Source organism: Myxocyprinus asiaticus, chromosome 15 (assembly GCF_019703515.2).
Source record: "Myxocyprinus asiaticus isolate MX2 ecotype Aquarium Trade chromosome 15, UBuf_Myxa_2, whole genome shotgun sequence".
NCBI classification, from domain to species: Eukaryota; Metazoa; Chordata; class Actinopteri; order Cypriniformes; family Catostomidae; genus Myxocyprinus; species Myxocyprinus asiaticus.
The window spans coordinates 16,321,472-16,335,838 of record NC_059358.1 but is presented as its reverse complement, the minus strand read 5'-3'; the positions used below and the strand labels follow the sequence as shown (position 1 = coordinate 16,335,838).

Genomic DNA, 14,367 nt, shown 5'->3' with positions numbered 1-14,367 from the left:
ATCAGTAGAAGTTGACAGTTCCAGCTACATTCAGTTAGAACTGTAAGTCTAATTTGCTTAGTTTCTAGATAATTTCTATAGAACATCCCTATGTCCAGATGTTTTTTTCCTGATGTATTAACACATGGTTTGTCTAGTTTTTGTCCTTCATTTTGGGAATAGCATACTGTATATTATACAAATTTGGATAGGAAAACAGTTATAGTTTTATATTATATTTATATGCCATATAGAGTATGTGTATATGTGTGTATATATGTGATTGAGAGTCAAATCAAGACCTCAAATGTATTTTATTTATCAAAATATGAAAACAACTCATTCAGTTCTGGTCTCAACCAGTTTAGACAAAAAAATAATAAAAGGTCTTTAATAAAGCAATTAGCTACAAAAGCCAAAATGTCTGTTACAGCAGGGCCATAACCACCATAGACATGTATAGGGGCACTGTATGCAGACTGACCTGACAGTAAAATCTGAAACAGTAGGTTGGCAATATTTATTTATTTATTTTTTATTTTTTTTAGCTAAAATCGGTCACCGCTTACCAAAATACGAAACACTGCACCCAGTGGCCAAAGTGGTAAATTTTGTTGGCTGTATTGGCACATGTGAGCTCCATTGTGAGCTCCATTGTGAGCTTCTGTGTGAAGAGAGTTGTTTTCAGCTGTACAGGAAGTAATACAGTGAAGAGGAGTGCATATTTTATAAACTGTATCTACCCAGACCTTAACCTAACCATCACTGGAGTAAAAATGTAATGTTAGAAGGAAAAATGCAACCTCGGATTCGCGCTCATCACTGATTATGCAAACATAATTACTTCCTGGTTCCAACATGGGATCCGAACCCGGGTCTCCCATGCTGTTGATGCAACATGCTTCTGGTCACACCACAGTGAAAGGAAAATACAGGAAAACCAATGCAAAAATGTCTGATAGAAGATGGCGCTTGTCAATGAGTGGGCATAATGTGGCCGATCCTAGGATACCAGAACACTCTGACACAACATGTCAGATTCCTTTGGCAGTACGTGGCTCATTCAATCAGAATTTAGAGTCGGAACTTCACATTTTATAATAATGAACTAAGGACATGCCAAACGGAAATACAAATGGTCTTCAGGTGACAAATATTTCTGGACCTTAATATTTCAATATGTCTTTGTTTTAGTTTCTTGGATGGAATCCGCATGATATATCCTTATGAAATCATATCAGTTTGTAGATTTGAATATAAAGAATGGAAACACACTTGTGGTAGTTTATCCTAGCAAGCTACAACCTTGGTCAAGGTAAAATATTTGCAAAGGTAAGAACATATGTGCTTTGGATATTTAGGAATTTTAATATTCAGAAAATATAATTGCTTAAAATAGCTTGTATCTAAAAGTGGGAAGAGTTTTTGAATGAATGTAAGAGTAAATAGACACTTAATGGTGTTTTAATATTTAGATGAACACCTGTAATGTTTATTATAGTTCATTTGAAAATGTGCACAAAATAGTTTTGTATTACTATAAGATTTTTTTTCACTCAAATTAGGAATGTAAACATTGCAGAAAGTTCGGTTTTTCCATGATGAAAAAAAGTTCTACCAGCTTCTGTTTAACCTGCTTTCAAAACTGGATATCTACAACATTTGTGTTGTAAAAAAACAAAAAACGATTCACCTAAAAGTTTTCTGAGTTCAGTTTTTGGCTCAGTTCTAAGAGGTGGGCGTGTCACAGCTGCACTGCCTCGGCAAATCCTTTCGGCGCCTCTTCCGAAGAGTGCTTAGAAATACCAACATTCATCCAATGAGCTTCACGTATGCAAATCTCATATGTATAAGTACCATTCGCATGATTCATTTCATCATACTGTCTTGACTTGTACTACCGCTGATGTGTGTGCGCAACCGAATTGGGAATAGTAAATCGCGAGCGCAGCTGGATGACTTCAGGAGCAGTGTCGATATTTATATAGCAGATAACGAGAGCTTATGCTAACATAACGCAAACCTCTTTTTCTTGGAACTTCATGTAAAGATATATCCAATACATTGCTGGAAGTATAGCGAAATCTGTCAAGGAGTTGACCAGAAGTTGTTTGTTTGTGTGTGTGTGTGTGCATTTTTCTAATCTGGTTGTTCTTACCATCGCCATGTCCTCCGGTGATGTGTCAGAGCAGTGTCGGCGGTTTTGCGTGTTATCTTGGGAACAGGTGCAACGTTTGGACTCTATTCTTGGCGAGACTATCCCGGTTCACGGACGTGGAAACTTCCCGACGCTTTCAGTGCAGCCCAGACAGATTGTCCAGGTAGTTATGAAAGCACGTCTTATGAAAGCATCTCTCTGGAGACTTTAATATGTAACAGTTATTGACTTGCTTTTTTATGGACCTGTTTGATTTATACTTTTTACATCTTATAATCATCATAAATATTATCAATTTAATTATGATAATGGTGCAATTTGAATCGTATATCACTGACTTGTTTACCCTTTACTTACTTACTCTGCTTGTTTTATTACATTTTAAATGTATTTTATCTATTTATTGTTCTTTCGTATCATTTATTATTTTATGTCTAGACTAGACCTGCCACTTCCTGACCAACTATTGATCAAACGTCCCAACACGCAGCAATATAGATAAATATTATTAAATGTAAACGTTATTAAAACGCTATTAAATTGGCGTCTGATTGCCAACATTAATCAAATATATGATAGTGTGAATATATAATATTATTCATTCATATTATCTCTTATTTAACACTGATTCTTTCCCAATGTAAAGTGATTTTTTTCTCTCCTACGTATAAGCAAAACTTTCTCAGGGGCCGTTCACACCGAAGGCGTGATTGCATTCATCTGCGCTGTTTTCCTATGTAAACCGTTGCGTCACGCGCAGAAGCACCGCGTTTTTAGACGGCTTGTCAAGGTAAAACGAACTTCAACTGTTAAAAACGCAAGGACGCTTTTAATGTGAACGGCCCCTTAGCCACCCTCCAGTGATGGAGGAAAATATACTCTTAGCAAATTTAAGTAACGTGTTACTGCCATTCCCACGAATGTTGCACTAAGTTTGGCTCATTACCAAACTTAATCCTCTGCAATGTAACTGCTTGATTCCCCATAGCTCAATGTTTACCGCCATCTACTGTATGTACCCACTTTCTCAATGAAAAGAATACTTGTTCTCATACACAAGCAGTGTGGGCTTGAATATACACATGCGAGTAGATATTGATCTTTTCTACAGATGATTTCCCTTAGTATTACCAGCTTCTCTTCTCACCCAACAACAGAGGTTTTGTTTTAAGCAGTGGCGGATTTAGGCATGGGATACATGGGCAGTTGCCCAGGGCAGCATCTTGTGGGGGGTGGCATGGGGCACCCACACAGACATCCCCCCCCGGTCAACATCTTTGGGGGCATGTTGAAGCGAGTTTCGCCCAAGACGCCATACAATCACCCCCCCCCCCCACTCCCCGGTCAACAACTTTGGGGACGTGTTGAAGCGGGTTTCGCCCAGGGCGCCCTACAAGCTAGAACCGCTACTGGTTTTAAGGTTTTAAATTTTAATGGTCTTGTTTCTTAAAACACTTATTTAAGAGCCAGCCTTTCATATACTGTAGGTGTGATTCAGTGGCGTAACTTGGATCTTGTGGGCCCCAGTGCAAAGAAACCATCGGGCTCCCTCCTTGGGGGAACTTGATCGTTTCTCATCACCCCTTGAGCCAGTGGCCATTTTTATGGTTTCTTTTTATCGGCTGTTGTGGGCCCCCTCTCACTCCGGGCTCTAGGGTGGCTGCCCTCCCACTAGTTACACCCCTGGTATGATGCCAAGTGGCATTAGTGGCTTCATGTGGTTAAGCGATTTCTAACTGCTCGGCCTGTCACAGGATAGAATTCTCATCTTATATCTTATCTTCCAGTGGTCTCAGATCCTGTGAATGCTTTACACAATGACATAATGAATAGCATGCCGTAGATTGTAAAAGTAAAAAAGGTTTAAAGGGAAAATTCACCAAAAATGAAAATTCATTTCATTTCAGGCCCGGTTCCAGATCAAAATCTCTGAGAGTGCTTCTGAATTTAGCGGGGGTGGGGGCTCTAGTAGTTAAAGTGAAACACAATAAAGCACCAACTTTGTTCAATAGAGAGTGCTTTAATGTCTGTTTGAACCGGGCCTGCTTCATTTACTCACCATCATGATTTCAAAACCCTTTTCAGTTTCTTTCTTCAGTGGATCTCAAAAGTATATGTTAGGCAGAATGTTAGCCTCAGTCAACTTTCACTTTCATTGCATCTTTTTTTTTTTTTTTTTTTTTTTTTTTTTTCATATAATGAAAGTGAATGGTGACTGAGACTGAAAATTCTAACATCTCCTTTTGTGTTTGTGAAGAAAGGGAGTCAAACAAGTTTGGAACAACAACAGGGTGAGTAAATGATGGAAGAATTTATATTTTTGGGTGAACATTGGATTGGCCTGCTTGGATGCACACAAATATACTGGACTGTGAAGGTAACTGAATTGTGGAATCTGACCATTTTCCCCCTTCTTTGACTTTGAGTTTCAGTGAGAGAACCGATGTCCTGTCAATAAAACCAACTGGGAAGCCCATTATTTTTTAATGGAAAACCTGTTAAAACAAACTTTAATGTTCTATTAGTCAGCCTCCACATGCTATCCCAAAATTGACAAAAGATGGCTGCTCACTGACCATCAGGGTATCGTTTTCCGAATTCTAATGATTGACACGGCACCATCTTATTATGTGGACTTTGTGGCTTCTTTCATTATCAGCAAAACGGTGTCATGACTGCCCCTTGAGCTTTTGGCTGTTGGGTACAATTGACCCATAAAATGAATAGCTTTTGAATGCAATCGAGAATGAAACAGGTCCTCTTCTCTTTCTGTGAATGCTTGACCTGTTGACATGGTGTGTGAGGAGGAAAAACAGGGACCTTCAACTTGTTGTCCTGGATGAACTTATTTAACCATCATTGGCAGGATTTGTAACAGACACACACTACTTATTTCCAGAAAGGCAAGTCTTGCTTTTAGGTTAAAAAGGTGTGGCATTTTATTATTAAGACATTTCAAGGAGACATTTCAAAATGAGTCATCTTGGCACTTTAGGAGTGCAAAGAATTTGCTTGCCCTAAATGGCATGTTTTATGTTGCCTTGAAGCAATATTCTTTACACACTGTATTGTAAATGTACTCACCATGTTCTGTGGATATCATAGATGTGCACAGACATTCATTGGACGTGGTTTTACTGCTTACACTTGGTCAGTTGTTGCAGTCTGACCTAATATGTAAAAATAGAACACTAATGATTTGATTGACAGGAGCAAGGGTAGGTGTACATCTGATTGACACTAATCCAACAGAGCTGTGGAAAAAGGTTACATGCATTCAGGGTGGAGATAATGAGTTTGATTTAAGCACATTTTAATCTCCAAATAGTTGCAAAACAATACAAAGAGCTTTTAAATGTTTTGGCTTGCTAAAAATGTGGATGTGCCAAAATCAATGTTTTTGTCTCTACTCAAGTCATCATTCTTATTTGTATAGTGCTTTTCACAACACGCATCGATTCAAAGCAGCTTTACAGAAAATCATGCTTTAACAGAAAATTAAACTGTAATATCTACAAAGTCTTAGAGTCATCATTGTGTAATTTGATTAAATATGATTGTAAATTGTGGATAAATATAAATAATTAAATAATAATTGTATTTAGAACCCCAGTAAGCAAGCCAAAGGCGATTGTGGCAAGGAACACAAAACTCCAAAAGATGTTGGTTAATGGAGAAAAATAACCTTGGAAAAAACCAGGCTCACTGTGGGGGCCAGTTCCCCTCTGGCTTAACAGCATGAATAAAATGTAAATATTATTTATTTGTGTGCAGTGCAAGTCATGGTTTAACATTTTTAAACAAAGTAAGTGTTAAGGTCCAGTGTTTTAACAAAGATTTTGTATGAACTGTAAGATTAATGACTAATGTATTTGAATTCCATCCTGGATTTACTGCAGAAGTTCACATAGTTGCATTGTCCTTTGTTAGTTGGCTGATGAAGGCTTTTGTTGGCAATTAATTGATAGTCTATGTATTTCATTTCAAGAGTGTAGTCCATCAATAGACAAAGGTGATGCAGGCAGAAATCAGTGTGGTTCATCGCAGTTCAACCGGCAGGTCATTTCGGTGAGGTTCGGTGGGGTGCATCCTAAATCCAAGTTTCCGGCAGTGGCATATGACGTATCCGATGTCTTACAGTTGGAGTTGGCATCAGTTCATCCTCTGAAGTCCATCGTAAAAGAATGAAGTGATGTCTAGCTAGCACCAGCGGTAGTTTGTTGTCATCACTCAGCGACACATAGCAGTGGAGTCTGACATCAAGCAGGAATGGAGCTGTATCTGGCTGGCTCTGGTAACCTCGGGATATGAATCCCGGGGTTGAGACAGGGAAACAAATAGAATAATAATAGCGTAGATACCATTTAATTTATTGCAGAGTTATAGATTATGAGAAATGTTTCTGGTTCCGGCAGACCTAACTAAAGCAGCCTAATTGTGAGTTGTTGGATAAATTAGGTGTATGCCTGGCTAAATAGATGAGTCTTTAGTCTAGACTTAAACTGATTGAGTGTGTCTGTGTCCCGAACAGTGTTAGGGAGACTATTCCATAGTTTAGGAGTCAAATAGGAAAAAAGGATCTACCTCCTTTTGTGGATTTTGTTATTCAAGGACTATTAACAGGCCAGAATTTTGTGATCGTAATGAACGTAATGGAATATAGCGTGGTGGAAGGTCACTTAAGTACTGTGGAGCTAGACCATTCAAAGCTTTGTATGTAGTTAACAATTTTAAAATTAATACGAAATTTAACAGGTAGCCAATATAACGATGATAGAATGGGGCTAATATGATCGTATTTCTTTGTTCTAGTCAGCACTCTGGCAGCTACATTTTAAACCAATTGAAGATTATTTATTGAACTTACAGTACATCCTCAGAGTAATGAATTACAATAATCTAGTCTTGAGGTCATGAACGCATTAATTAGTTTTTTGGCATCAGCAACAGAGAGCATGTGTCGTAACTTAACAATATTTCTGTGGTGGAAGAATGCTGTTCTACAAACATTGAAACATTTGATTTTCAAATGACAGATTGGTATCAAATATAACACCTAAGTTCTTCGATGTAGAAGACGACAACAGTACATCCATCGAGAGTCAAATTATATTTTAGCTGCTTTTTTTTAAATTTAATAATAGAGCTTTTTGGTCTAATAATTAGTACCTCTGTTTTGTCGGAATTGAGTTGAAGGAAATTTCTGGCCATCCAATCTTTGATTTCATTGATACACTCTCCTAATTTAGAGAATTGTGAAATTTCGTTGGGTTTAGAAGAAATATAATGTTGGGTGTCGTCAGCATAACAGTGGAAACTTATTCCACAATTCCTGATAATATCTCCCAAAGGAAGCATATACAAGGAGAAAAGCAGAGGCCCTAAAACTGATCCCTGTGGCACTTTTGTTTGATTTCTCATTTACTCATACAAAGTGGTAGCAGTCTGATAAATATGACCTAAACCATGCTAATGCAAGTCCACTAATGCCAACATAATTCTCCAGCCTATTCAAGAGAATGTCGTGATCTATCGTGTCGAAGGCAGCACTAAGATCTAAAAAGCACTAGAAGAGAAATGCAGCCGCAATAAGTGCTCTGATAAGTGCAGTCTCTGTACTGTGATAGGGCCTAAATTCTGACTGAAATTGTTCATATATACCATTTCTCTGTAGAAATGAACATAGTTGGGATGACACTACCTTTTCTAGTATTTTCGACATAAATAAAGATTTGAAATCGGTCTATAATTAGCCAATTCTTCAGGATCAAGCTGTGGCTTCTTAATAAGTGGGTTGATAACTGCCATTTTAAAGTTTCTTGGGACATATCCTAAGGATAGCGAGGAGTTAATAATATTAAGAAGAGGTTCTGAGATTACAGGGAATACCGCTTAAGAGCTTAGTTGGTATTGGATTTAACATACAGTACATGTTGTGGCTTTTGATTTTTTTTTTTTAGCTCTTCATGACCTATGACAGCGAAGGATTGAAGTTGCTCGTGAGGAAATTTATGAGACACTGTTTTCTGAGGTGCAGTGACAGTTGATTGCATATTTCTAATGATTTCAATTTCATCAGTAAAGAAATTCATGAAGTCTATTTCTATTGTGCTGCGACGGAATATCTGGTTCAGTCGATGCTTTGTTCCTAATCAGTTTAGCCACAGTACTGAATAAACACCTAGGATTGTTGTGGTTATTTTCTATGAGTTTGCTATAATATGATGACCTGGCAGCTTTTAGTGCTTGTCTGTAGCTACAGACACTATCCTTCCATGCACCATGAAATACCACAAATGTTGTATTTTTCCACTTGCGCTCCATTTTCTGAGCTGCTGTCTTGAGAGCATGAGTGTGATCCTTGTACCATGGTGCGGGGCTTTTTTCTTTCATTTTCTTTAATCGAAGGGGAGCGACATTATCAAGAGTGCTATAGATGACTGTATTTATATTTTCTGATATTACATCAAGTTCTTCTAGACCTTTTGGCTTATTGAGTATGTGAGACAATTCTGGAAGATTATTAGTGAAGCTATATTTAGTGGTCAAAAGAATAATTCTACCTGAATGATAGTGTGGTGTAGATTGAGTGACATTAGCTGATCGCAGCAAACAAGAGATGAGGAAATTATCTGAGATGTCATCGCTCTGCGGTAGAAATTCTATAGAATCAACATCAACTCCATATGGCAGAATTAAATCTAGCGTATGATTATGGCGATGAGTTGGTCCTGTCACATTTTGTCTGACTCAAGGAGAGTTGAGAATATCAATAAATGCTAATCCCAATGTGTCATTTTCGTTATCAATGTGAATGTTGAAGTCACCAACAATTAAAGCTCTATCTACAGTAACTACTGATAACTACAAGATCTGATTTTGAAATTTGAAAATTCACCAAGGAAATCTGAGTACAGCCCGGGCAATCTACATGCTGGAGCAAGGGCAAAAGACAACAGATTTTTTTATTTATTTCTGATGGTGTCACATTAAGCATTATTAGTTCAAAAGACTTAAACTTATATCCTGTCCTCTGAGTAACACTACAAACTTCACTGTAAATTGTAGCAACACCTCCTCCTTGACCCTTCAGACGAGGCTCATGTTTATAACAATAACCTGGGGGAGTAGATTCATTTAAACTAATATAGTCATCTGGTTTAAGCTAGGTTTCAGTCAAACAGAGCACATCCAAACAATGATCTGTAATAATTTAATTTCTCAGGTGTGGTGAATTATTTTTTGTTTCACTTTGGTGAATCTAAATCAAGTCAGTGTTCTACTGTATTCACAACATCAGGAATCTCAGAAGGACTGCATGTTTTCCGAAGGTCCCTCTGTATTTTCTTTATAGTGCTTGCCTCAGCCTAGCCAACAAAAATGACACTGTCAACAAATACAAGAAACACTAGAGGCGCTAAAACAGCAATGCCTTTTTATTCCCTTTCACACAATTATAAGTGAAACTTCAGATTACACCTTTATAATCACTTACTTTCTGCACTGTTCCTCACACAATACTATCATTATGACATCCAAACACTTTTACTATAGTGCAGTATATTTAAACGTTTGCATTACAATACCAACTACATTTACAGGCTTGTTCAAATGTGATGAAATTTCATGGTAACTTAAAGCACTGCACTTGCAATGCAAAAGACTGGGATGAGAGACCAGGGGAGCACGCAAGTTGACATGTGAGCCAAAAGTGTCATAGAAACACCACAAAATGATGTGGTTACTTCAGCAATTGCGTTTTTAATCTCACATTTGCTTTTATGACCCTATGAAGGGCTCCAGACTGCAAATGTTTTCCTAACAGTATGATTAAATTTAGCAAGAGGTCACACTGGTGCCACTACAAAGTTGACCGTCTCTCTGATTATGTGCCGTTTTTTTTTTTTTTTTTTTTTTTTTTGCATGAGAAATAGCAAAAGTTCCAAAAGCAAAACGAAATAGCTCTATCCGGATCAGTCACTGTGGCTCAATGTGTGTTTACACATGGACCGGTCTCGAGCTCTCAGCCATGCAGATCATCATAAACAGTGCAGTGAGAAGTGCGGACTGGGTCACGGATTCGGCATTGATTAATTGTTTAGTTTCAAAATCAATGCTTTACTGTCAAGTGGGAATTTCAATGGGACAAAATTAGCATTTTATTGGAAATGTACTTATTATTCGTTTTTGTCCATAGAATTTTCAATTTAAATAACCTTCATAACCAAGAAAAAATTTTAAATTTCAGGGTCGCAATACAATGAGTCTGAGTCTGAACTTGAGTACCCCAATTCATTCGAATTTCTTAAAAATATATTTTAATTTGTGGTTAAATGTTTTTTGGGTGAGGAAAGTCAGAAGCACATGCTATATGTCTGTAAAGACAACAGTAGTACTCTTTGTGCATGTTCTTGTTTGATAACTAACCTTGACCTCTTCTCCTTTGTGTAGGTTGTTCGAGCACGTTTGGAAGAGCGAGGTATCGCTGTTCGGGATGTAAGGTTGAATGGCTCGGCTGCCAGTCATGTTCTGCATCAGGACACAGGCCTTGGGTATAAGGATTTGGACCTGATCTTTGGAGTTTCACTGTCAGATGACCAGGCCTTCCGTGTGGTTAAGGATGTAGTACTTGACAGCCTGCTGGACTTCCTACCTGAGGGGGTAAGCAAGGAGAGAATCTCAGCACTTACTCTGAAGGAGGCGTACGTACAGAAACTGGTGAAGGTTTGCAACGACACCAACCGATGGAGCCTCATCTCACTCTCCAACAACACAGGCAAGAATGTGGAGCTTAAGTTTGTGGACTCTCTGAGGCGCCAATTTGAGTTCAGCGTGGACTCTTTCCAGATAGTTTTAGACTCCCTGCTTCTGTTTGACCGTTGTTCAGAGACACCCATGTCTGAATGCTTCCATCCAACAGTGGTGGGTGAAAGCATGTATGGGGACTTTGAGGAGGCTCTCAGCCATTTGTGCAACAAGATCATTGCGACACGAAACCCAGAGGAGATCCGGGGAGGTGGGCTCTTAAAATATTGCCACCTCCTGGTACGGGGGTTCCGGCCGACCTCTGAAGCAGAGATGAAATTGCTACAGCGATACATGTGCTCTCGGTTCTTCATTGACTTTCCGGACATAGGTGAGCAGCAGCGAAAGCTGGAGGCTTACCTGCAGAATCACTTTGCTGGAATGGAGCACAAACGTTATGACTGTCTGGTCACATTATACCACGTAGTCAATGAAAGTACGGTGTGCTTGATGGGACATGAACGACGACAGACATTAAATCTTATTTCTATGCTTGCGCTTAGGGTGCTGGCTGAACAGAATGCTATTCCCACAGTTACCAATGTCACATGCTATTACCAGCCTGCACCCTATGTGCGAGACATCAACTTCAGTAACTACTACATTGCTCATGTGCAGCCGCTGGGGCACACCTACAGTAATTCCTACCAAACGTGGCTGCCATGCAACTGACCCACAAAACCTCTGTGAAAGAGAAATAAAAATAGAGTTCAACCATTGTATCTTCCCATGTGGTGAAGGCGACATGCAAGCAATTGAATACTATATTCAATGTTTTGTTAAAAAAAACAACAACAATGGACTTTTAGGAGAAGGAGCTTTGTAAACAGTGTCAAAATTATTATTATTTTTGCTTAATGTGACACAAATGTTCACTGCTGTATGTCTGATTTGAGCCGATCCTTTTTCTTGGTGAATGAGTGGATGAGGGTCCTTTGCTCTTTTCAAATGTAGCAAGAATGCTGTCTTGAGATTCAATGGTTTTTTTTTCTCTCAAATTCATTATAGATTCAGTTAAACACTCAGAGGTTATGCGTGTCGAGAGAGAAGACTGCATTGTGGTGGAAAGACGTTTTGAAGCTATATATGTATTTTCTTTTTTGCCTGACTGGTTTCTATCAACCTCTGTTTTGCTTTTTGGTTGTTTCAAGGACCAAAGATATTTTATTTTCATTGTCAAGAAAGGAATGTTTGCTATTGTAATTCCAAGTGCCTAAAACACATTGTACAAAAAAGTGAGACCTGTGCTCTCTAAAAAATATTTTTTTCTGTCCTAGTTAATTGTAAATCTCTATTTTCAGGGATGGATGCATGTATTTTCATGTGATTAAAAAAAGCTCAAAACCCATCTTCTTGTGTTGTAGACCTCATTTGCCTTTTGAAGCGGTTGGGATCTCATTTTGAAATCTTAAAGGCATGTTTAAGAAATACTATAATTGTATATTTCTTACTATTAATATTCCTACATATTTATGTATAGCCTACTGTATATAGTTATAGGCTAGTTATAGGGGTTTCCCCCTTTGTGTGCTTCGATAATGTATTTTTCAAATTGGAAAGATTTTCCATATCAACTGAGCACTTGCAAATCAACAGTGGTGAAAGTGGACATTGGTGCAAAGTAGTAAGTGTAGTGTTGTTTTGATCTAAATGTGTACTCACTCTTAAGCTGAGGAAATGGATCCATTTCAGTTCCAGGACATGAACCATAAGGATCCTTTCTGAAGCACAATGGCCTTTCTTTTTAGTGTGACACTAAGGTACAAGACAAAAGCTTTTTTGTTAACCTACCCATGCTGCCTCTGGAGATAGAATCATATTTCCTATTTCATGTCATATCGACGTCATTGTTTTTGTAAACATCAAGGATCTGATATTGCGATTTAAGGTGATTGATCTAGTAATATGACATTAAAAATCATTACCTCTGATAAGCAGGCGATTAGCACTATTTTAAGTGAATGCATTTATACCTATGAAAACACTCTGTTTAAATAGATTTAAGTGCATCTGCCAATTTAAAAAGCACTTCTGCAATTACTACTATTAAACTCTTGCTCCCAATACATTTTTAGAACTCTGTTTTCTTGGGGTGGTAGCAAAGTAGTTAAAGATTTAGGCTGTTAAATTTAGGTTCAAATGATTCACGTGATTCATGAATTAGAGAGAGGCTGAATTCTTCTTTTACCACTGAGCTCTTGCCAGTGTTTTTGCCATTGCCTTTTGGGAATCAATAAAGTATCTGTCTAGAAATACAACAATTAATGCATTTATTCTGCAAAACAACTTGGATTTCTGATCCAAGAGCTTAATGTTAGAGATACTGTAGATGTCTCATGGATTCTTAATTATTGGTAACAATATAAAACCTTGGTATTCATTTGTACAGAAAATAGTCTTGCATACAAAGGGCTGTTAAATAGGCAAAAAAGGTTTATTTGCACTCAAGCAATGAACAGCAAATAAGAACAGGTGCGTCCAGTCATAAACACCATGTCCCAGTTTGTGTTTACTGAAATGACTCCGTAAAGTTAGGTGATCTGTTCTGTAAGAGCAATTTAGTTGTGTATTGTGTGATGTTTTGTAAAAAATCCTTTACCCAAACAAGTTATCTAGCATGGTGTCAGAGGAAGCCTAAGAGTTGTTGCACGACAATTCATTTTCTCTTTTGTACATAGTTTATAAGCATACATTACAAGATCGTTGTGACTTTTCCATTTATTTCAAACCCAAATGAATGGTGTATAAAGCCTAAAGTTTTGGGGAAAAAAGAGAAGATAAATGGCACAGTGATTTGTGACATCTCACAAAAGTTGTATCTCAATTTTGACATCTGTTATGAGTAGATGCAGTGGCCAGTTAGAACTAAGAACATCTGGATGATCCCTACAGTTGACCTTCAACAGGATCTCCCCAGCTGTGTATTCTTTAGAATATTTAGTCTCTTCAAGGTGTGAATGGCACATGCTGTCCTTAACAACATAGATAAACAGTGACCCTAGAGTAGCAGCATAAGTCTTTTTTGTAATTATTATCATTATTGGGGACTTTGACTTGTTTCTGAGATAAGTGTCTTTCTGAGATTGCGAAGATCATGCAGGCTGTGAAGTGCCTCCATTTAGGTCATGAACATATTTTAAGTGAAGGTGATATTTCATGGCAGTGTCAGGAGAGAGACATAGGACAGCATTATTTTCAGCCCATACTATTCAAAACACTTATTCCCTCATGTTAGACCTCACATTATTAGAGAGGATATAAATAAACTCACCTAGTTACAAGACTCAGGAAAAATATTTCTGCTGTAAACCATGTGTAATGTCCCTGCCCAATGCAAACAGTGTCATTGGTAAAATTTACCTGTCAGACATTGGTTTTAAAAATTAGGATGAGGTAGTGCTATTTATTCAGTGGGACATGGTGAA

At 37.9% G+C, this 14,367-nt stretch overlaps 1 protein-coding gene across 1 annotated transcript; it reads left to right on the top strand.

Annotated features, from left to right (window-relative positions):
* Positions 1 to 1,874: 1,874 nt before the first annotated feature.
* Positions 1,875 to 12,290, top strand: LOC127453321 (terminal nucleotidyltransferase 5A-like). Its single transcript, XM_051719648.1, has 2 exons — positions 1,875 to 2,300; positions 10,589 to 12,290. The coding sequence occupies exons 1-2, from the start codon at positions 2,145 to 2,147 to the stop codon at positions 11,612 to 11,614; spliced, it is 1,182 nt and encodes a 393-aa protein (XP_051575608.1). The 5' UTR covers positions 1,875 to 2,144; the 3' UTR covers positions 11,615 to 12,290.
* Positions 12,291 to 14,367: the final 2,077 nt, after the last annotated feature.

What these genes read in the sequence shown, in the direction of transcription:
- LOC127453321 (XM_051719648.1), top strand. Translation starts at nt 2,145, where the DNA reads ATGTCCTCCGGTGATGTGTCAGAGCAGTGTCGGCGGTTTTGCGTGTTA. An exon ending in AGCCCAGACAGATTGTCCAG is followed by an intron (nt 2,301 to 10,588) that starts GTAGTTATGAAA and finishes TCCTTTGTGTAG; the next exon opens with GTTGTTCGAGCACGTTTGGA.